This window comes from Panthera tigris, chromosome A1 (assembly GCF_018350195.1).
Source record: "Panthera tigris isolate Pti1 chromosome A1, P.tigris_Pti1_mat1.1, whole genome shotgun sequence".
Classification (NCBI taxonomy): domain Eukaryota; kingdom Metazoa; phylum Chordata; class Mammalia; order Carnivora; family Felidae; genus Panthera; species Panthera tigris.
The window spans coordinates 209,307,672-209,329,799 of NC_056660.1; the positions used below are offsets into that span (position 1 = coordinate 209,307,672).

The 22,128-nt window shown below is 36.7% G+C and overlaps 1 protein-coding gene across 7 annotated transcripts in view; it reads left to right on the plus strand.

Moving 5' to 3' along the window:
* The window catches only part of NADK2 (NAD kinase 2, mitochondrial), a 48,955-nt gene that overhangs the window by 14,537 nt on the left and 12,290 nt on the right, over window positions 1–22,128 (plus strand). For 6 of the 7 annotated variants that reach the window (XM_042996426.1, XM_042996456.1, XM_042996443.1 and 3 more), the window contains exons 5-9: window positions 5,603–5,686; window positions 7,071–7,207; window positions 13,497–13,575; window positions 16,422–16,487; window positions 17,835–17,930. In XM_042996426.1, the coding sequence (XP_042852360.1) occupies window positions 5,603–5,686; window positions 7,071–7,207; window positions 13,497–13,575; window positions 16,422–16,487; window positions 17,835–17,930 (462 nt within the window). The remainder of the gene's footprint in view (window positions 1–5,602; window positions 5,687–7,070; window positions 7,208–13,496; window positions 13,576–16,421; window positions 16,488–17,834; window positions 17,931–22,128) is intronic. The other variant, XM_042996433.1, reaches the window with a different exon arrangement.

Sequence of the window (22,128 nt, forward strand, 5' to 3'; positions counted from 1 at the left end):
TTTTTATTCCTCCATCAGCACTGCTGAGGCCATCTGGGTAAAAAAATAGAAACTTAAGCTTCGTGGCCTAGTTTGCGCCCCAACTTACTTCCAATTTGTAGTTTCTAGCACTTAGAACTGGACCCAAAATTTTCTGTGTGGCTCAGGTCCTCTCTCTTCCCCATTCTGTGTGGTAGCTTCTTCAAGGCTATTTAACTTGTATATATTCCCTGCTTTCCCTACCCTTCCTCCTTCAGCATTAGCCTTCTCCTTTACCTGATAGAGGAAATGGAAGTCATTGGATAAGAACTTCTTTACCTTTTCCCTGGCTTAAAATAAAAACCTTGTTCTGTTCCCTTTCTTTCCTTTTCTCCCTTTGCACATGGTTCCTCTTAGGCTAAAACCTTGCTCAAGACTGTCATCTTTTAAGAAAATTTAATAAATTCTTTACCCTGTGCCTTTCTCTTGATTATTATTCTTTTTCTTCCTCTTTACCCCCAAGCTTGGTATCTCCACTTACTTACTTTAGTTGTTTTTAAACCTTTGCTGGCTTTTCTGGATTTTCTCCCACCAGTTCATTGACATTCTTTTTGTCTTACTAGTGATGTCCTGGTTATTGAACTTACTGGACATTTTAGTCCTTGTCTCACTTGATTTCTGGGAAATTTTTGGTGCTGACTTCTCCTTTAACGCATCTGTACTTCTTTGGCACTTATGACCGCCATTCCCCCCCTGCCCCTTCTTCCTATCCTGATGGCTACTACTTTGTGTCTTTTGAAGGATGTTATATTTTAGTCACTGCTTAAATAGTGGTGTTTTTATATATTACCCTCTGGGCCATCTTTCTCTCCTTTTTTTTTTTTTTTTTTAATTTTTGATAGAGACAGAGTACAAGTGGGGGAGGGGCAGAGAGAGAAGGAGACACAGAATCCGAAGCAGGCTCCAGGCTCTGAGCTGTCATCATAGAGCCCGACCTGGGGCTCAAACTCACTGTGAGACCATGAACTGAATTTGGACACTCAACTGACTGAGCCACCCAGGCGCCCCTCTCTTTCACTCTTTATAATGTCTCCAGAATAGCTGATTAATATCTCTGGTTGAACTTAGATCGTGGACTCCAAAATATTTATATCTAACATTGATCTTGTTTCCACTCTTACCCGTATTTATATTCTCTTCCCACTGCAGCCAGAGTGACTTCTCTGCTCCAAATCTTATGGTGGCCCCCTTATCTAACTCAGAGTACAATCTAATTCTTTATTCTGGCTAGGGTGACCAACTCATCCTGGTTTGCCAAGGACTTTTCTAGTTTTAGCACCAAAAGTTCTATGTCCTGGGAAAATTGTCAGTCCCAGGCAAACTGGAACAGTTGGTCTCCTTCGCTGTGATATGTAAGACTCTACGTTTTCTGGTTCCTGATTATTCTTTGTCCTTTTCTCCTGTTATTTTTCTCTTATTTGAGCCATTCTACCCTCTACTTGAATGTATCCATTGGCATTAAAAATGTAACATGTCTGAGCGCCTGGCTGGCTCAGTCCGTAGAGCATGTGGCTTTTTTTTTTTTTTAATGTTTATCTTTGAGAGAGAGAGAGAGAGACAGAAAGAAAGAGAGGGAAGGAGGAAGGGAAAGAGAGGGAGACAGAGAATCCTGAGCAGGCTCCGCACCATCAATGTGGAGTCTGACATGGGGCTCGAACTCATGAACGGTGTGATCATGACCTGAGCTGAAATCAAGAGTTGGGTACTTAACCAACTGACCCACCCAGGTGCCCCATGTGAGTCTTAATCTCAGAGTCGTGAGTTTAAGCCTCACATTGGGCATGGAGCCTACTTGAAGAAAAAAAAAAAAAAGTAACATGCCTGCAAATGAACCTATCTCCTTTGCCCTCCCCTACCATACTTGATGAATGGAGTCATAACCTGTGCTAAAGCTGTGACCACCTGTCCCTCATCCACCCCCCCCCCCACCCCATCCCCACCTTACCACACTGGTCTGTGGATCTAATTCTGAGTTCTTGGGATCTTACCTTTGAGCCCATCTCTTGCCATCGTCACTGGTAATGAACACCGTGTAGGCATTTATAGTTTGTTGTTTAAATTACCACAGTAGTTCCCAGTCTTGCTCTTTCCAACCCATCCATTACACTTTGTCTTCATGTTACTCCAAAGTACAAATAGTGTATCCACTCCTAAATTAGAATCTTTTAGGCTTTCCCATGACTTTTAGGATACATTGCAAATTCCTTAGTATAACAGTATGATCTTTCACCATCTGTTGCCTGTTTGCTTTTTAGTTTAATCTATCCTCACTTACTGTATGCTCTTCAGTAAAAAACAAAACAACAACAAAAACAACACCTCTAGGAACAGCCTAGGATTCTTCCTAAGGCTGTTTCTTTTTTTTTTGAATCGCATCTTTTCTCCCAGTTTTGTTGAGATATAATTGACATGCAGACTGCATAAATTTAAGGTGTAACGCATAATGACTTATACATAATGTGAAATGATTGCTACAGTAAATTTACTTATCTCATATAGACATGAAAAAAAGGGCTTTTTTTTGTGATAACTCTTAGGATCTACTCTTTTAATAACTTTCAGATATACTATACAGCAGTGTTAACTATAGTCATCCTGTTGTCCATTACATCCCCAGTATTTACGGTCTTATAAGTGGAAGTTTGTACCTTTGACCATCCTCACCAGTTCCTCTACTGCCCACTCTGACGGCCGTTCTTAAGTGCAAATGTTCGATCTGAGCGTCTGCTGACACTATGGGTGGAGGCTTTTCCTCTGGTGAGGAGCTTTGTTGATATTTAAGACAGTAGGATTTGAAAGAATAAGTGAAAGAGTGCTCCAAAAGGCCCATATTCTTTTCATGTCTGTATATGCACTTTTGTCCAGAATGCCCTTATACCACATACTGAGTTGTGTAGTTGTATAATTGTTCATTCATGACTCTGGTGCATCTTGTGGGCTCTGACTATAATTCCCTGTAGAGATTGCTTATCCTTTCATATCGTTTTCTGCTTGGTTGTTTGTCTCCTCCATTAGACTATACATTTCTTGAGCATAGGACTTTGTATTTTAATTTTTCTATTGCTTTTATAGTATTATACGTAGTCCATAGACAGTAAACCTTTGAACTGAATGATTAATTAAATGCTTTTAGGGAATAGGGCTAGGACCCCAACCTGAGTAAAAATTTCTTGAGCATAAGTTATTGAGATCATTGGTTCAGTAAATATTTTTTTGACTGCTTTCAGTGTTGATGCATGTATATTTTAGAAATTCTTATGGCATATTTTTATATCGTTAAGAGATTCTTTAGTGGTCACATTTCATACAGTTTGTTGAGACATATTTTCCTTTAAAAACCTGGCTTAATAGTCATAAGCTTGTGGAGATTTTGAAACTGGTAAACAGACACTACTGCTTCTCTAATTTCTACCTAGAATAATAGGCTTTAGAAGTCCTTTGGGTTCTCTTCTTGTCTACAGGCTAGAAATGTATTAAGCCTCCTAGCTTGTTCGGTAATTCAGGTTGCCTGACTTCTTTTTCTTAAGCACTGTGGTGACTCACAAGCCTTAATCCTAGAAGTTAATATTCAACTTAAATTTCCTTTCCTCTATTAGTTATCAAATGCTGCATAACAAATCAAACCAGAACTTAAAGGCTTAAGTAGTAAAAATCATTTATTATCTCTCCTGGTTTCTGTGTATCTGGAATTCAGGAGTGGCTTGGATGGGTGGTTTGGCTTGAGATCTCTCCTCATAAGGTTATAGTTACATGTCAGGTGGGGCTGCAGGCACTTGGGAGGCTTGACTTGGGCTCGGAGATACCCTTCTAAGATGGTTCACTCACATGGTCACTCACATGTAAATTAAATATATAACCGGTTTGTCTCATTTGTATTCTGCAATTGTCTACTGAACTTTTAAATAATAATGACATTTGAATGCTTAATAATTAAAATAGGGTATACGACATGTAGTAGCTAGCCTACAAGATAGCTGCCTAGCATTTACACCTTTATGTGGTTACCTCTCCCCTTCTGTATTCAATCAGGACTGGCCTATGGAATATGGTATGACAGTGTGTAGATTCCAAGGCCAGGTCATAAATGGTATTCCAGCTTCTGTTTTGGTCTTTTGGATTGTACATTCTGGGGTAAGTCAGCCAGCATGATGTGAAGATAGTCAAGCAGCCCTATGGAAAGGCTCACGTGCAGAAGAATTGAGGTGTCTTGCTAATAGCTCACACAATTTGCCAGCCCTGTGAGTGAGCCACACTGAAAATGAATCGTTCAGGCCAAGTCAGGCCTTCAGATGCTCACAGCCCTAGCTGATATCTGACTATAACCTCATGAGAGATTGTTCTCTCTAGGATGTTTTAGACCTCCAGTTGACCCTAGCTGGTATTGTTCTATCAAATGACTGTTGATACCTTTTATATACTTAGCACTATGTAAAGTGTTGCAGGGAGTATAGAAATTAAAACACTTAGGCCTTGCCTAAGTGTCTTAATTTCAGTGTTGATCCACTCAGATAAAGAAATTGACTAGTCACAACTTTGTAAAAAGGTTTTTCTCTGCTCTTCACACTTAATGTAGTTATTATGAAGAGTTTGTTTTGCAAAGCCTACTCTCAATATTTCCTTCAAGATCAACGCATCATGTAATGATGATTGAGCTTTCTGGACACCTTTTCTCATGTTAGGTGCCATATTATCTCATCTTTCTATAACAACTATAGGCAATCTTAACACTTTGTAATTTGCAATTTTTTTAAAAAAAAATTGTCTTCTGCATCAAGCTCTTTGTTTTTAATGTTTATTTTTGAGAGAAAGAGTGAGAGTGGGAGAGGGACAAAGAGAGAGGGAGACATAGAATCTAAAGTAGTCTCTAGGCTCCGAGCTGTCAGCACAGAGTCTGACATAGGACTCGAACTCATGAACCACAAGATCATGACCTGAGCCACAGTCAGACACTCAACCAACTGAGCCACCCAGGCACCCCATACATCAAGCTTTTAACTCCTTGAAAAGGAGTTAATTCTTCTATATTTTTTTAATAAATGAAGGATTGCATTGGATTAAGCTTTATGATTTCTCTTTATGACTTGGAATATCTTAAATGACATTTAAAAGATTTATGGTTCACTTTTGAACCATAAATAGTTTGATTCCTCAGAATAACCTTTTGAGATTGGTGGTTCTATCACCCTTTTAGAGATGAGGAAGCTGATGCTAAAATGACTTGCCTAAAGTTAATAGATAAATATTATAAAAGTAGGATGCAAATGTCACTATACCATCAGATAATTTTATAGGGAAATCAATCAGTGGCACATTTGCTGTTATTTTTTAGTTTCACTGTAATGTGGAAACTTAAGTAGTTTTGTGTATCATGGCAATAAAGCTGTATGTAAAATCACTCTGGTCTTTCTGTTTGGTCTTTCTGTCTTATTGAAAATACAGAAAACTTTGTAGCAAAAAAATGAAGTATAGAATAAAAATTTACAAAATTTTATGTCTGATTTTTATAGCTTAGTGATACCTTTTGAATTAAATTTTTTTTTCCTCTTTCTTCCCTTTACACCACTCCAAATCTCTTAAAATAAAGGTCTGAGGGTCATTTATGTCTTCCTGTTCGATATACACATTCCTTTCCAGAAGCCTTACAGAAGTTCTATCGTGGTGAGTTCAGGTAGGAATTTCTTACAGTTGTTTTACAAATAATCTTAATAAATATGTGCTATTAAAAATGCTATTGAACAGTACAAGTTAGATAATATTTGGCTTAGTCCATAGTTACAACAGTAGCCATAAAAAGTAATAAACTAGCTGAGTCACAAACATCTCTACCTTACTTTCTTCTAGTCCAGGTGGAACTGTCCAGAAACCCTGACAAGTGCCCTTGGCCTGTAACATAATTGCACGTGGAGGGGTTTTCTCCATCAGTGAGATAGAGGCCACATTTCCACTTTTTAAAACTGGTTCTGTGTTCTTAGCAGTTTGGTAGAAAGATAGTTAAAACTGTTGGCTAAAATTAAGTGTTCAAATTCTGAGATTTTATATTTTTTATCCTCATCTCCCATCCGGAATGGCTGAGGGTTGGATTTACTCCACTATGCTGAAGGTTCCTGATGTCTTTATTTTACATATTAAGTGTATCTTAAGCAGGGGGATGTTTTTTCATATTTTTTTTCACTTACTGTGTTCGGAGGCCAGGCTGTCCTGAAAAAAGAAGGATGGGGGGAGGAGCTGAGATGGGGTTGGTGATGATAGTAGAGTGAGCCAAGTTGGACTACTTTTTTATTTCCTGATTTAGACTAGATTTTTATTGTTGGAGAAAGCTTTTTCTCTGGTTTTTGTGAAATTGTATTAAGTCTTCTTGACTTGTGGAATCATTAATAATGATTCCAGTTTCTATTGATTTCAGAAGTTTGGCACCTCTACAGATGACCAGTTTATAGCTACCAAATGGGAGTATATTTTTATATGCTAATCTAGCAGAATCTGTCCCACTAACTTTTTGACACATCAGTTTTTGGTTTTGAAATTAATTTTACCTGATTTTTTTTCCTTTTATCAAAAATGTTTAAGTTTTAGGTATAATCTTAAATGTTATAATGTTTGTCATTGATTTCTTTTTTATTATTAAAGAAAATCATCATTACAGAATTTTAGGGGAGGGAATTTTGTCTAATCTGACCACCAGAACACAGTATTATTTTAATTTCAGAGTGCTTTCTTTTCTTCATGTTATGTTTTTGTATGAGCAAAATGCAACTATATCTAACTCAGTATCTTAGATTTAATGGATATATGATAAAGAATTTGGCTTTAATTCAGTTATGTGTGAGATTCTATATAAATACATTAGATATTTCTGTTATAATTGAGAGACCTAATCTCTAAATTTGTCTTTGAGTAGGAACCTGTGGGTTTTGGATGTTTCTGGTATAATTTGTTCATGGGATAACTAGTTTTTTAATATTTTTATTTTTTTAATTTGGTGAAATTATATCTAATTCTAAAAATACTTTATTCTATCTTAAATTAATTTGATTTTCCTTCACTCTTCTAAGGTGGTTATGGAGGCAACGAATCAGATTGTACCTTGAAGGGACTGGCATAAACCCTGTTCCCGTGGACCTTCACGAACAGCAGCTGAGTTTGAATCAACATAGCAGAGCCTTCAACATTGAAAGAGTTCATGATGAAAGTAGGTGGATTGGGAATTAGATGTGTTTGGAGCAATATTTAACTTAAAGTTCCTTTGATTTCTAATTTCTAGAAGTAATAATCTATAATTATTTGAGGATTTTAGTGCCACTGACCATACTTAAGAAAATAACAGTGAACTACTTCAGGTGTAAAATTTAATGACTAGATACTGAAATAAGAAGTAAGCATATTTCCAGAAGAAATGTTATCTAGGATTGAAAACTTGTTGATTATGGAAGGATTATAAATGTCTAAGAGAATAGTTGATATTTAAGGACAGATTCTTGGCCTTAATCTTTGAAATGTCAAAAAGGAAAAAGAAAGCAGTAGAAATAAAACGAGCTAGTATGTAGATTTCATCATAATTATACACTTGTATAGTTGTATTTAAATGTATTCACCACAGTTATGCTCATTGATTTAAAACCTTTTTGTTGAGAAATTTTGCATGTTAGCCTTAAGATTTGTGTTTCAATCTCTGTAAACTGCTAAGAGAATATTAGCATAAGGTGATATGCAGTTTTTTGTTATGAGTGTTCAGGTGAATTCTCAGTTGTGAGTTAATTTGTGGGTTATAATTTAACCATATTTTCCCACTTTTTCCAGTAACTATAAGATTTTTATGATACAAGAAGATCCCAAGAGATATACTAGATATCTACGGACTCCAGGAAAAGATATTTTTTTGTCCTGTGTTTCATTTCTTGGCTAAACTTACCAGGAAAAGCTACCTTTAAATATCTGTTTTGTCTCTGTCTTGTCGTGGTACCTGATGTTTATTTATGGTCATTGTTCTCAGAGTTTTTCATGGTGATTTAAAGCTTTTTATTTTTCAGTTTATTTATTTATTTTGAGAGAGGGAGACAGAGTGCGAGCAGGAGAGGGGCGAAGAGAAGGAGACTCCCAAGCAGGCTTCCAGCATCAGCACACAGAGCCCAGCACAGGGCTTGAACTCACAAAACCATGAGATTGTGACCTGAGCCAAAATCAAGAGTGGGATGTGTAACCAATTGAGCCCCCAAGGCACCCCCATGGTGATGTATAGGTTTATATAGGTTAGGATATTCTTAAACTATGTGTTCATGTCATGTTTTAAAGATGCTCCCCCCACCCAATCATATGCATATGGATTCCTATTACTGTTTTTCAAAGACTGCAGTAAGATTTAAATTTTTAACTAAAAGTTTTACTTTATCCCTCACCAAAAGAAGTTATTGCTACCACTAGAGATGTTTAAGATTTGGCTCTGAAATTCACCAACTACATTATAGGAAAGCTATAGATTGATATTCAGAGATTCATTGCTCAGATTCCTGTCTCAGATTTACTGTTTAGTTTGTAAAACTAAATATATGTAGAAACAAAATCACATAGTTATTAACTAAGTAACATCCAGGATGTTCACATCTGATTAATGTTTTTCTAGAAAAAGAAGAGAAAATGTTCAAAATAAAAAAAACACAAGAGAATTTCTCAAAATGTAGGCACCATTCTTTGAATTGAAAGGACTCACAAGTAATGGTAACAGATTTCAAACCAAGGTATGTCAGAATATTAGGGATGAAACAAAGCTCCTGAAAGCTTCCAGAGAGGAAGTGGTGGTGGTGATTGTGGCTGAAGTAGGTTATTTTATATATAAAGAATCTGGAATCAGAATAGTTTCAGAATTCTCAATAGCAACACTGGAAATTACTATGCTTATTGTAATAATTATTTTTGTTAGAAGCAATTATATGATATTTAACTGTGCCTAGGCACTATTTTAGAGGGCTTTTTTGTGAGTTTTGTTATTTTTATAGCTTTATGAGAAAAAATTTAGGAAGATTTCAAATTGTATCTCATTTTTTTCTATTTAAATTCTTAGCAAGTTGGTAGGGAACATTTCTTAGGAGGCTGCCATTAGGAATTTTGAAATATTGGAGTAGATTTGAGAGTATAAATATGCTACCATGTTTTATCCTGGATTTAGCTTTCTAATAATATATTTATATTTATGTGTTTTAATTTTTTTTTAATTTAAATTCAAATTAGTTAACATCAGTATAGTCTTGGCTTCAGGAGTAGAACTCAGTGATTCATCTCTTACATAGGATACCCAGTGCTCATGCCAAAAAGTGCCCTCTTTAATGCCAATCACCCATTTAACCCGTCCCCCTACCCACCTCCCATCCAGCAACCCTCAGTTTTTTCTGTGTATTTTAGAGTCTCTTATGGTTTGCCTCCCTCTCTGTTTATATCTTATTTTTCCTTCCCATCCCATATGTTCATCTGTCGAGTTTCTCAAATGCCACATGAGTGAAATCATATACCTGTCTTTCTTTCACTGACTTATTTCGCTTAGCATAATACCCTCTAGTTCCATCCATGTTGTCTGTTGTAAATTAAAAAAAAATTTTTTTAGAGAGAGCATGAGTGGAGAAGAGGGGCAGAGGGAGAGCGAGAGAGAGAGAGAGTGAGAGCGAGAGAGAGAGAAAGAGAGAGAGAGAGAGAGACAGAATCCTAAGCAAGCTCCACACTCAGCACAGAGCTCTATGCCAGGCTTGATTTCATGACCCTGGGTTCATGACCTGAACCAAAATCAAGAGTCAGATGCTCAACTGACTGAGCCACCCGGGCTCCCCTATCTTTCTAATTTAGAACCAAAGATTACAGAGAAAAAAAAAAAAATTCTAGTATTGTGTATGTTTGTTTAACTTTTCAGCTTAAGAAAAATCTATCCTTTATTGGATTGTATTTATGTACAAGTTGTTAAAGGATATGTTCAAGGGAAGGTAGGGTTGGTATATTATTATTTTTAAAAATTTTCATCTCATAAATTAGTAGCTTTATTTGCAAGTCTAGTTGTATTAATTTGGATAAGTGAATTGATTTGATAAATAATCCCAGATTCTCAGTGGCTTAACATATTGAAAGTTTATTTCTATTTCATGTCACTGTCAACTGGGTGTTGAAGAACTTCCAAACAGTGCCTCCTACCATCTTCTAAGGCCTCTGAGTTTTCTATTGGATCCTCTGTAGCTTGTGGAAAGAAGAAAGAGCATAGAGTATCTTAAGGCAGGTTTTAGGAGCCAGGCTTTATCACTACTTTTCCTCATATTTCATTGGCCATTACTAGTCTCATGGGTGTACCCACTGCAAGTAAACCTGGAAACATAGTGTAGCAGCATGGTGGTGAAAGAGAATTGTACATGTAGTGGTCCCTGTTACTAGTATAACAATTCTATATTTAAAAATACAAATTATAATTAATTTTGTAATCCATTGTTTTGGATAGAAAATTGTTAATTGTCCTTTACATGTCCTATTGAATTAAGTTATAAATGTACAGTTTCATTGGTTAGGTAATGTTTGGTAGTAGTCAATTAGCATGAAAGAAAATATAGGCAGAATTAAGATGATTAATGAGACCTGAAGCAATCTTAATTTTCTTGTTTGACAAAGGGTTCTAGGTGAAATTCAGCAAGTACACACAATAAAAGTGCAAAATGGAAAGGAAAATTTGGATAGGGAGAAATGGGAATAGAGGCAGAAAGTCAATACTATATAAAATACATGGTTACAGTTTGGTGAGAAATCAGATTTATTAGTAATATTTAGTGAGTACCTACTGTTAGTTTGGCATTTGCAGAAAACCTGTGGGGAGATGTAAAACAAATTCCATTAAGAATTACCTTACGTAGGGGTGCCTGTGTGGCTCAGTCAGTTAAGCCTCTGACTTCGGCTCAGGTCATGATCTCACAGTCTGTGAGTCTGAGGCCTGCGTCAGCCTCTGTGCTGACAGCTCAGAGCCTGGAGCCTGCCTAGGATTCTGTGTCTCCCTCTCTCTCTGCCCCTCCCCCACTTGTACTCTGTCCCATTCTCTCTCTCTCTCTCCCTCCCTCCCTCCCATCCTCCTTCCCTCCCTCCCTCCCTCAAAAATAAACAAACACTAAAAAGAAAAAGGAATTACCTTATGTAAAAAAAAATAATTTCAAGAATAAAATTTAGTTTTTTACATTTGTAAAACTGTTGAATTTTGACATGTGTGAGAATGATAGATCTAGTACCAAATTAAGACAATTTCAAAAGTTAGGTTTTATAATCTTTAATGTGAATTTGATTAAACATATCAAATTTTTTGATATACCTTTTTGTGTCAAGTTTTTTCAGCTATATTATGAGATTGAGCTGATCACGTTAGCCCATCGTACAGTTTAATCAGATAACAAGTTTTCTTATGGTCTTTGGCATTGTATGGCAACTTGTTATATTCAAAAGCATCGTTGGGTCCCCCATAGACTGTTAAATCCAAAAGAAATGAGATACGTGTAATTAGTGTCTAATAAACATATAAACAGGAATATAATAGGGTAGCAAGTCAGGAGAATATTAGATCAGTGGTTGTGTTGGTGACAGTGGTAGAGATTTTATTAGTATATGAGGTGTTTAGTGTGTATTAGATATTTATTACTGCATAACGAATCACCCCCAAATTTAGCATCTTAAAACACAAATATTTATGATTTCAGAGATTGTGAAGGTCAAGACTCCAGGAACAGGTTAGCTTGTTAGTTCTGGTTTAGAGTCTTTTTGGGAGGAGGATCAAGCTGTCAGCCAGGACAGCAGTATTTGAAGACATCTGGGACTGGAAGATGTGCTTCTCAGCTCCTCACATAACTGTTAGCGGGAGGCTTTAGTTCCTCACTATGTAGGCCTCTTTATTTGACTGCTCATGAAGTCTCTCCCCATCCCCTCAACCCCCCAGAAGCCAAGTGATCTGAGAAAAGAGGCTGAGGTGGAAGGAAGCCAGGGTGGCTTTTTAAGAAGCCAAATCTCGGAAGTGTCGTACCATCACTTGTATCGTACCCTATTTGGTCACATAGACCAAACCTAATATGCTATCAGAGAGTTACACAAGAATGTGAATACCTGCAGGCAGGAATCACTGGGGACCCTGTTAGAGGCTAGTTACCACAGTCCAGGTAGACTTTCAAGCTTTGACTTAGGAGAAAGCATGGAGGAGACAGAGAAGGGAACTTGTTCCACAATGCTTGCCCAGCGAGAGTTGGGTGCAATGAATCCGCTTTTGGTGACATTGAGAAGATGAGGTTGGCATTTCCAGTTGGGAGACTGATAAAAGAGAAGTAAAAGAAACCATCTGAAGGTGACAATTGCAATTTTAATGGAGAAAGCAGTGGGAATCCTTTGGAGGATTTTGTGATGAAGTGAGGTTTAAATATCAAGGCAGATTACATAAACTGTGCATATAGCCTTATAGAATAAAAAAGAAAAAAAAGATGACATTTTTCAGAAGTCATGAAAGGAGATGTGGCAGTGTTCCTTCAGGACTACTATTGCTAGAAACACTCTTGAAGTTTTCTATTTAAAAAAAAGAAATCTGATCTCTAATAATAACTGATTTGGTTTCCAGTATGACCCATGGGTGTAATTTGCCACTTAACTTCAAAGTGGCTCTCCTCTGGAAGTACTTGATCATTTCTACCTCTGAAGCTTTTAGAGAGAAATTAAATGTGACAACAAAAATCTTATGAGAAGAATAAATATGTATTTTCTCGGTCTTGAAAAATTGTTTCAAGAAGAATGAAGGCTTATTTTGGAGAGCTAGAGGCTTCATTGCAGCAATGTTAGGTGACTTTGAGGTTCTATATTATGAACATTTTATTTATTTTTTAATATTTTTGTTTTTTATTTTTTTATAATTTTTTTCGCATTTATTTATTTTTGAGAGACAGAACAAGACAGAGCGTGAGTGGGGGAGGGGCGGCAAGGGGAGGGGGGACACAGAATCTGAAGCAGGCCCCAGGCTGTCAGCACAGAGCTTGATGCGGGGCTCAAATCAACGGACCCTGTGATCATGACCTGAGCTGAAGTCAGATGCTTAACCAACTGAGCCACCCAGGCGCCCCAGTTTTTTCATGTTTTATTTATTTTTGAGAGAGCGAGTGAGTGAGCATGAGAGAGTCAAATGAGCATGAGTAAGCGGGGGAGGGGCAGAGGGAGACAGAATCTGAAGCAGACGCCACACAGTCAACACAGAGCTGACACGGGGCTTGAACCCACGAGTGGTGAGATCATGACCTGAGCTGAAGCTGGCTGCTGAACTGACTGAGCCATCCAGGCGCCCCTATTATGAACACTTTAAATAAGATATTTTATTTATATGTTAATAATGTTAAAGTATGGATTATAGTGAAAAGTGTGAATATTGTAATGTCTCATAAAATTGAAATCCTAACGTTTCTAAGATTTAAACAAGTCTTGAAAAAAATTTTTTTCATCACCTTCAGGACCTGAGGCTTCAGGACCCCAGCTTTTGCCAGTGAGGGCACTAAATGAAGTCTTCATTGGGGAGAGTCTATCATCCAGGTACTTTTAAACCTGTGATCTTGAGTTTGGAATTTAATGTTTTAGTATTTTTTAGATATTTATTCAATTTCTATAACTTAAGAATTATGAATAATTAAGGTGCTAGAAGTAATAGAAGTGAATTATTAAATGAAATATTTCCCAAACCCTCTCACACATTTATAATACGTGTTAAGGGGAAAGAAGGTTCTATGACCAAAAAAGTTTGTGAAACCCTAGATTAAACAAAAAGTTATTTGGGTCCTGTTACTGCAGGGCCTTTAATCTATCATATAGGTGGCTTTATAAATGTTTAAGAGAATGATATACTAGGCATACATTTGCAGTTGTTACAAACTTTTATAGACAGTCCATATCACAACTTCCCTACTAATTATCTTAATAGTGTCCCTTAAGGTAGATTTGTTTGCTTATTTTTATCCAAGATCTAGTTAAGGATTATGCATTGCATTGGCCATCATGGCCCTTTAGAATTAAGAACAGTTCCTCAGTCCCACCACTGTTTTTTCATTCATGATAGTCCCACCACTGTTTTTTCATTCATGATATTAATATTTTGGAATAGTCTAACCCAGTTGGTTTGTAGAATATCCCTTGTTTTAGATTTGTATGATTTTTTTCCTATGCATGGTGAGATTCATGCTAAACATGTTGGGCAGGAATACTACTTGGTGCTAATTGTATCCCTTATGCAACATCGTATGTCAAGTATATTGACAGTTTAAGATTTGTAACCATTATTAGCAAATATTAAGGTTAATAAAGTTCCTCATTAGTATAAAAATAATAGTATTTTATTACTGATGAAATCTGTTTTGTGGGTGTTGAGTATAATTTAGGCTTAAATTGTCAGAATTTTGTTTCAAAACTTTTTGTGTGACATTAGTTACCAGTTGTAAAATGACTGCCATAATGTAACATTAATTTAATTCTTCATTGTCATTTAGAACTTGCCTTTGCATTTTTCTAGATGTAAATGAATTAGGAGTGGAAAATTAGAGATGAATCTGTCCCACTTTGCTGCTACCAGAACCATGTGACCCTTTGAAGATCATGTAGTTGATTCCCTAGTTTACTGAGAGTTCCATGTATTCTGGAATTCTGTTCGTTGTCCTGTCTTTTCATAAGAAGTTTAATTATGATGAGAAATGTTTGTCTTAATTAAAGAAGATATCTCTGTTTTAGCCAATCATTAACTCAGGTAGTACTGAAAAGAACAAAGCCTGATTGAGCAGCATGCTTTGGCCAATCTTTTTCAGTTATAATTATTTTGATTAATGTAATTTTAAGTTTATTCAGTAAAAATATATTGTGTACCTGCTATGTGTGACATGCGAGTCACTAGGGATCTAATTTTTTTTGGAGCGTGGTAAAATGTATAATTTTTAAAGTATTAAAAGTAAAAGTTATTCTTCAAAGGAATCCTAAACATACATTCTTTACAGAACGTAAAGTGTAAATATATTTATTTTAACGTAGTAATAAGACTTACACTATACATAAGATTTTTTTCTTTTGCTATATGCCAAGTTTGAAGCAATATGGAAATGAATAATGGATACTTTTATGTGATAAAGAAGGCAGAAAATGTATCTCTAATTAGTGATATAATTTAGTCATGATTACTAAAAACAGAAGGCAGAAAGCAACAACTTTAAATTAAATTGAAGAAATTTCTACAATAGATGACAAATGAAACCTTGCCATTTGTGACAGCACGGATGGACCTAGAGGGTTTTATGCTAAGTGAAATAAGTCAGTTAGAGAAAAGCAATTACCGTGTGATTTCACTCATAATGTGGATTTTAAGAAACAAAACAAATGAACAAATAGAAAAAAAAGAAACAGACTCTTAAATACAGAGAACAAACTGGTGGTTGCCAGAGGGGAGGGGTGGTGGGTGAAAGAGATAGAGGGGCTTAAGAGAGCACTGGTCTTGATGAGCTCTGAGAGATGTACACAATTGTTGAATCATACTGTACATCTGAAACTAATAGAACACTGTTAATTATACTTGAATAACAAAATAATAGATGACAAAGGTAAAAATGTTTTGTAAGTTTATGTTTATTCTAGAGAAGCCATTTAATGGCTTATGTTATTCGGTTTGTATATTTTAAAAGTTTAACTTCTGAGAGCTTCTACTAGTGTTGCTTTATAATTTGTACTTACTAAAAATTAAATAACTTATAAAAGGAGGAAAACTGGGATCAGTTGACAGACTTTTGGGAATTCAGTGAAGTCCCATTAGATTTTAGATTGAATGTTGTTTTCTGTGGCAGCAGTGATTTGGTTGGTTTATCTCCTAAATAATGTCTGATGCTGCTTCTTTTTGTGTTCTTTGAGCCTCACCTTATATCCTTACTAAGATAAGGAGAGCAGTGGGTTCGCTTCTGATGCTATTGAAAAAGTTCTCACTATTGGAGGTATTAGAACTTACTTTTAAAGAATCTATGACCTAGACCCTTAGCTGGAAAGGAAATGAACACTTACTGGATGCCTGCTGTGTGTCAGGCACTGTGTGTATTACCGCATTAAACTCTCATAGCAACCCTGTGAGAAAGGGTAGTTGTAATTATCAGTAAAAAAACTGAGATTTGAAGCGTTCAAATGACTTGTCCATGGTCATATAATTAATTAGCATTATAACTGTCATATAAAACCCAGTATTTCTGATTCCAGGTCCTGTACTGAGGCTTCACTATGCCCTGAAAACTTAAGTGCTTTGCTTGGAAAATATGAAGTGCAGCAATATTATTCCTGCCTCATTTATAATGTTCTTACATTTAAGAACATTTTAAAAGCCCAATTTTTTTTTTTCTTTTCTCCTATTTGTTCTAACCTAGAATGTCTTATTCTTGGGCTGTAGCAGTGGAGAATTTAAGAAGAAGTATCCCCACTCTAAAGGGACTGTGAGTTTTATTGCTGCCTTAAAAAAATAATTTCCCTGAAAAAAAATTTCTGAGTTGACTAATCTTGATAAACCTGCATGTGAGAATGACACTAAATTTGCTCATTGTTTATGGACTCAACACCTCTTACCTGACTATACTTTTCTTCCTCTCCAGCTCTGCTTCTCTCCTGTCCCCACTTAACTCTAATCAGTCTTTTGTTTCAGTGTGATTCTGGCATAATAGCAGCCATTCCTGTAGAGTTGACTGGCTTGTCTGAATGTAATAGGCTCCTAATATGTCTAAAATTCCCAACATTCTAGGAAAACATAACAAAGCTATGAAATAGATTAAATGTGAATATTAAGCCTATCTTTTATGAAGAATGGTGACTTCAGAGAAAAAATGAAAAGGAGTTGTGCCATGTAAAACCTTTAAAGATTGAATTTGGCAGGAGAAATTGAAAGGGTTAAAATAAGAGATAATATTATCCATTGAATGTTAGTGTTTGCAAGCCTAATAATTGTCATTATTGGAAAAGCTATATTAAGAGTTTAACTTTTTTTATCTGCTGGACAAAAATAACCCAGTGTTGATCAATGACACCATTATTTTAAGATACAGTTTACAAAATAAGCTTTTACATGTTTCAAAAGTTTTTTTGAATAATTGTAAATTTGTATGTTCATACAACAAACAAAGTTAAGGAATAGTGCCATTTTTTCTGGTGTCAGAAAACCCATTTGATTTAATACTTATGAAATACTGTAAGAAATAGAAATCTCTAGAAATTATAGTTTTAGTTTTATTCCTAGTTTTGCCCACTGATGCAGCACTGACTGAGAATTTTCTTTAGAACTTTATCTCTCTTAGCTTACTATCAATTCAAAAGGCACATTAACATGTAACTTAAAAAACACGAGTTGACCAGGAACTGTTGGTAACTTGAAGGATTAGATACAGATTGGGATATATTAAGAACTATCTACCAAGAATGAAACTCACTTAAGAATGGTATTTTCTTTTTGAATTCTGAAATAAGGATCTGTATGTGCTAGAGTCCATAAAAACAGTAGAAGCAATCATAGGTAAAAATTTATAAGGAGCCCTTGTTTGAAATGTTAAAATACTGATATAAAGGAACATATGGATAGGAGAGGGATGCAGTTTTACAGATTTTTTTTTTTTTTTTTTTACTTTTTCACTTAATCAGTATTGGTATTAGCATCATGGTGTGCGTGCCTAAGTCAGGTATGTCTGAGTCAAGCTGGCCCACTTAGAGTTCATTAGTTCTGAAGAAACGGTATTTGTCTTATTTACCGTGAGCCATAAATCCAGCAAATCCAGTTTTATATTCTCAATTCTTAGGGCTTCCTACTATGAGATTTCAGTTGATGATGGTCCATGGGAAAAACAGAAGAGTTCAGGGCTCAATTTGTGTACTGGAACAGGATCAAAGGCCTGGTGAGTACCTTGGGATGTTACTTATTGACTTTTGTGAAATATTTTAAGTAATGTAATTAACTTGATGCTGCATATCGGTGTATCTAAGGCCTCTGAAACGCAAGAGGTAGCCTGGTGTTGTTATGTTGGTTGGCCCAGTTTCTGCTTTACTCATCAGTTGGCTCTAGAAGTCCTGCCTGGACTTCTTAGATTAGAGCTATAGCCTGGATTTGGTCATTCTTTAGCCTGTTGCCCTAGGTTTGTAAAGAGAAAAAAGAAAATGTTTTGGGGGACTGTATTGTTTTTAAATGAAAAATATTTTAAATAATAGTAAAGAAATGAAAACAAGTACAGTAACAACAACAAATGTCCTGGAGGTTTGTGCGTCAAAGGCTTAACTAGAGATAACTTGGGCTCCTGTATCTTGTTTACCCTATAACCTCTCTCTGGGTAATGGCTTCGCTTCTTGGTACACAGACACGGATGCCTCCCAGACTTTTATCTGTAGCTATCTTGTTTCCTGAGCCCAAACTTCTGTTCTAGAATTACCTACTAAATAGAATGTTAATAGACCTTCAAATCAACACATTCAAAACTAAATTTATTATCTTCAGGTTTTTTTTAAAGGTTTTATTTATTTATTTTGAGAGAGAGAGAGAGCAAGTGGAGGGGCAGAGAGAGAGGGAGAGAGAGAATCCCAAGCAGGCTCCACACTGTCAGCACAGAGCCCATGTGGGGCTTGAACTCAGGAACTGTGAGATCATGACCTGAGCCAAAATCAAGAATCGGACACTTAACTAAGTGAGCCACCCAGGCGCCCCCATCTTTAGTTTTTCTTGCTGTGATCCCTGTATTGCTTAATAATATCACTGTTACCATGAGTTCATGCTCTAGAGAAAAAACCGTACTCCTTAAAACCTGGCTCTTACTTTTGAGTCTCCCTGTTCTCCTCTTTACATGTACTGGTCTCTGAATCCTGCCAGTCACGCTTCTGAAGTCCTTGCCCCTCTTTTTCAGTTTCTACTGCAGTGTGGTCTACTGCTCTATGCCACACTTCTGTTTCTGCAGTTTCTACTGCTGTTTGGTCCAGGCCCATCTTTTTAGTGAATAATCTTTGTGCCTCACCCTTTATTCTTCAGGCCGTCGTCCATACTGCCAACAGAGTAATATTTCTAAAATGTAGATAAATTTGACTATTCCTTTCTGTGCTGTAAAAGCTTCATTGACTTCTGACTGTGTTCAGATTAGTCTGCGTGTAAGATGCTTTAAATATGATCTAAGAAACTTCACCAGCCTATTGTTGCCTTACTCTAACCCATTGGCACAACGGGGACACTGCAGGCTACTTGCAATTCTCAGCATAAGCCACATTGTCTCTGGGCTTTTTGTTTTTGCTCAGTGCAACTTCTTCCTGCATTGAATGCCTGAACATTTTCCACTTTCCTTACCCTGGCTGAAAAATCCAGTCTTCAAATGTCATTCTCTGTAGGAAATCTTTACTGGGACCTAGTTCTTCTCATCAGCATAATGAATCCCCTTTTGGTGCATCCCAAGCACTTTTTTGTAATAGCACTTTGACAGCACTTACCACATTATTAGTTCTCTAATTACCTAATACCCAGCTGGTTTGAGCAACTTGAAGTACTTGGCATGGTGACTAGTGGTTTTTTTGTTTGTTTGTTTGTTTAATTTTTGCATGTATAGCACAGTACCTAATACATATTCTCTCATTTTTTTTTTTTTTTTCAAATAAATGACTACATGCTTACAAATACAGCTAACAAACACAGTATTAATCTGTGATTTTAAGTTTGGATAGTTTAAAATGGAATTTTACTTCCCATTTTTTCGGTGTTTTTAATACTTTTTATTGTGGAAAAACTTAAATATCTGTAAGAGTAGGCAAAATAGTATAATCAATATCTGTGTACCCATTAATCAGTTTCAATAATTATCAACACATGCCCAATCTTGTTTCCCTTTTGTCTTCTTTTGTCTCATAATACTTTGAAGTAATTTTCAGACATCACAGTTCATTCATAAGTACTTAGTAACTTCACATCTTTTAAAAATATCCTAGTCTTAGCCAAATAAACCTTTGGAGAAAAATGAGAAGTATCATTTTAAAATATTGGTTAATTTTTCATTTTTCTGAGGGGGGCCAGTGAGAACTACATGTCTAAAATGACTTTAACAATAGTTTGCAAAAATAATTTAATAATCTAAGATGCTATAAAATTATTTTGTAGCCCTCATAAAATGAAAACATTAGTTAATTGCTTTAATTTATCATAACATCTTTTCTGCTCAATATGATATGTTACTTGGTGAAAACTGGATTGAAAATCAGAAATAGTTTCCCAGATCCTGCTCCTCTTCTCCTAGGATTCTCACCGCCCCCTCACCCGCCCCCCCCCCCCCCCCCCCCATGCTCCCATCGTGGGCAAAGTGGTATAATTGAAAAGAGTACTGGCCTGGAAGTTAGAGAGACCTGGCAAAATCACCAACTAGCTTTGTGATCTTGTACAAGTTTCCTTTTCTGAAAAATGAGGGGAAATGGAACAGATAAAATAAGATTATCTTCTGGACTGTGATTCTGTAGGTTCTGTTGTATGCAGTAAATACTAGCTATCAGTTATTTAGCCCCTGTTACTTTGAATATACTGTGGTAGGTACTTTTTATACATTGACTATAATTCTTACAGAAATCCTGCAAGAAAGTGGTAGTATCCCTGTTTTATAAAGTAGAAATTGAGGCTTCACAAGGATAAACAATTTAGGGTGAGGTCAGAACTAATGTCAGAACCTGGATAAAAAAAAGCTCAGGTGTGCTTGACTAAAAAGCCAGTGCTTTTTTGACTGCCAGCTTTTTAATGTTGATTTATTTTTGAGAGAGACAGAGACAGAATGTGAGTGGGTTAGGGGCAGAGAGAGAGAGGGAGACAGAATCCGAAGCAGGCTCCAGGCTCTGAGCTGTCAGCACAGAGTCCGACGCGGGGCTCCAACTCACAAACCGTGAAATCATGACCTGAGCCAAAGTCGGGTGCTTAACTGATGGAGCCACCCAGGCGCCCCTGACTGCCAGCTTTTAAATGCAGAGGGGGAGCTGTCTGTAGAAGCCGCTGGTTCAAAGATGTGTCACTAGGTTGTATCGAAAAATTATTAAGGTAAACTTGCTAATCTTAGTGAAACCGTGGTTATGCTAAAGGCAGTGAATAGGCTTTTGACTTTTCAACTGGGGTGTGTGTGATTTTATTTTTTTTATTAGAAAAATTTTTTTAATGTTAATTGATTTTTGAGAGAGAGACAGAGCATGAGCGGGGGAAGAGCAGAGAGAGAGAGAGACACAGAATCTGAAGCAGGTTCCAGGCTCTGAGCTGTCAGCGCAGAGCCCAGTATGGGGCTCGAACTCACAAACCACAAGATCATGACCTGAGCTGAAGTCAGATGCTTAACCGACTAGCCACCCAGGTGCCCCTGATTTTGAGTTTGTTTTCAACCTTTCAGTAGTAAGAAGAGCATAAAGGATAAGAGCCATTAGGCTTGCTTGTAAAGCAGTCCTGCCCTCCATTGCCACACACCTTATAGTTGAGTCCTGTGTTCCCATTGGATGTGAGTAAATGTGGCTTAGATTAGAATTTCATTCATTTCTGTGTTGCTTAATAAAGTCTGATGTCTAGAACTCTGTCACTAACTATATCCTATCCCTGCCACCTTGATTACTCAGCCTCTTCTCTCTTCAGCCTATGTAGCTTGCTTGCTTCTAATGTTCTACCTTACTCCCTCCCATTGCTGATTGTTCTTTGCCTGTGATTGTGTTTTCCCATTCATCTTCTGTCCTTTTTCTCTTCAGAAAATGGAGGGAGAGAAGAGAAGCCTAGGGGCCAGAAGGACTGAGGAAAGCTATACATTTCCATACATTAATAACTTGTATCAAACTACCATTAAAAAAATTTTTTTTAACGTTTATTTATTTTTGAGAGAGTGTGAGCAGGGGAGGGGCAGAGAGAGAGAGAGGGAGACACAGAATACAGAGCCTGATGTGGGGCTCCAACCAACGAACCATGAAATCATGACCTGAGCTGAAGTCAGATGCTTAACCAACTGAGCCACCCTGGTGCCCACCCCCTTTTTAAAGTTTATTTATTTTGAGAGACACTGAGACAGCACAAGTGCGGGAGGGGCAGAGAGACAGGGAGACAGAGAATCCCAAGCAGAC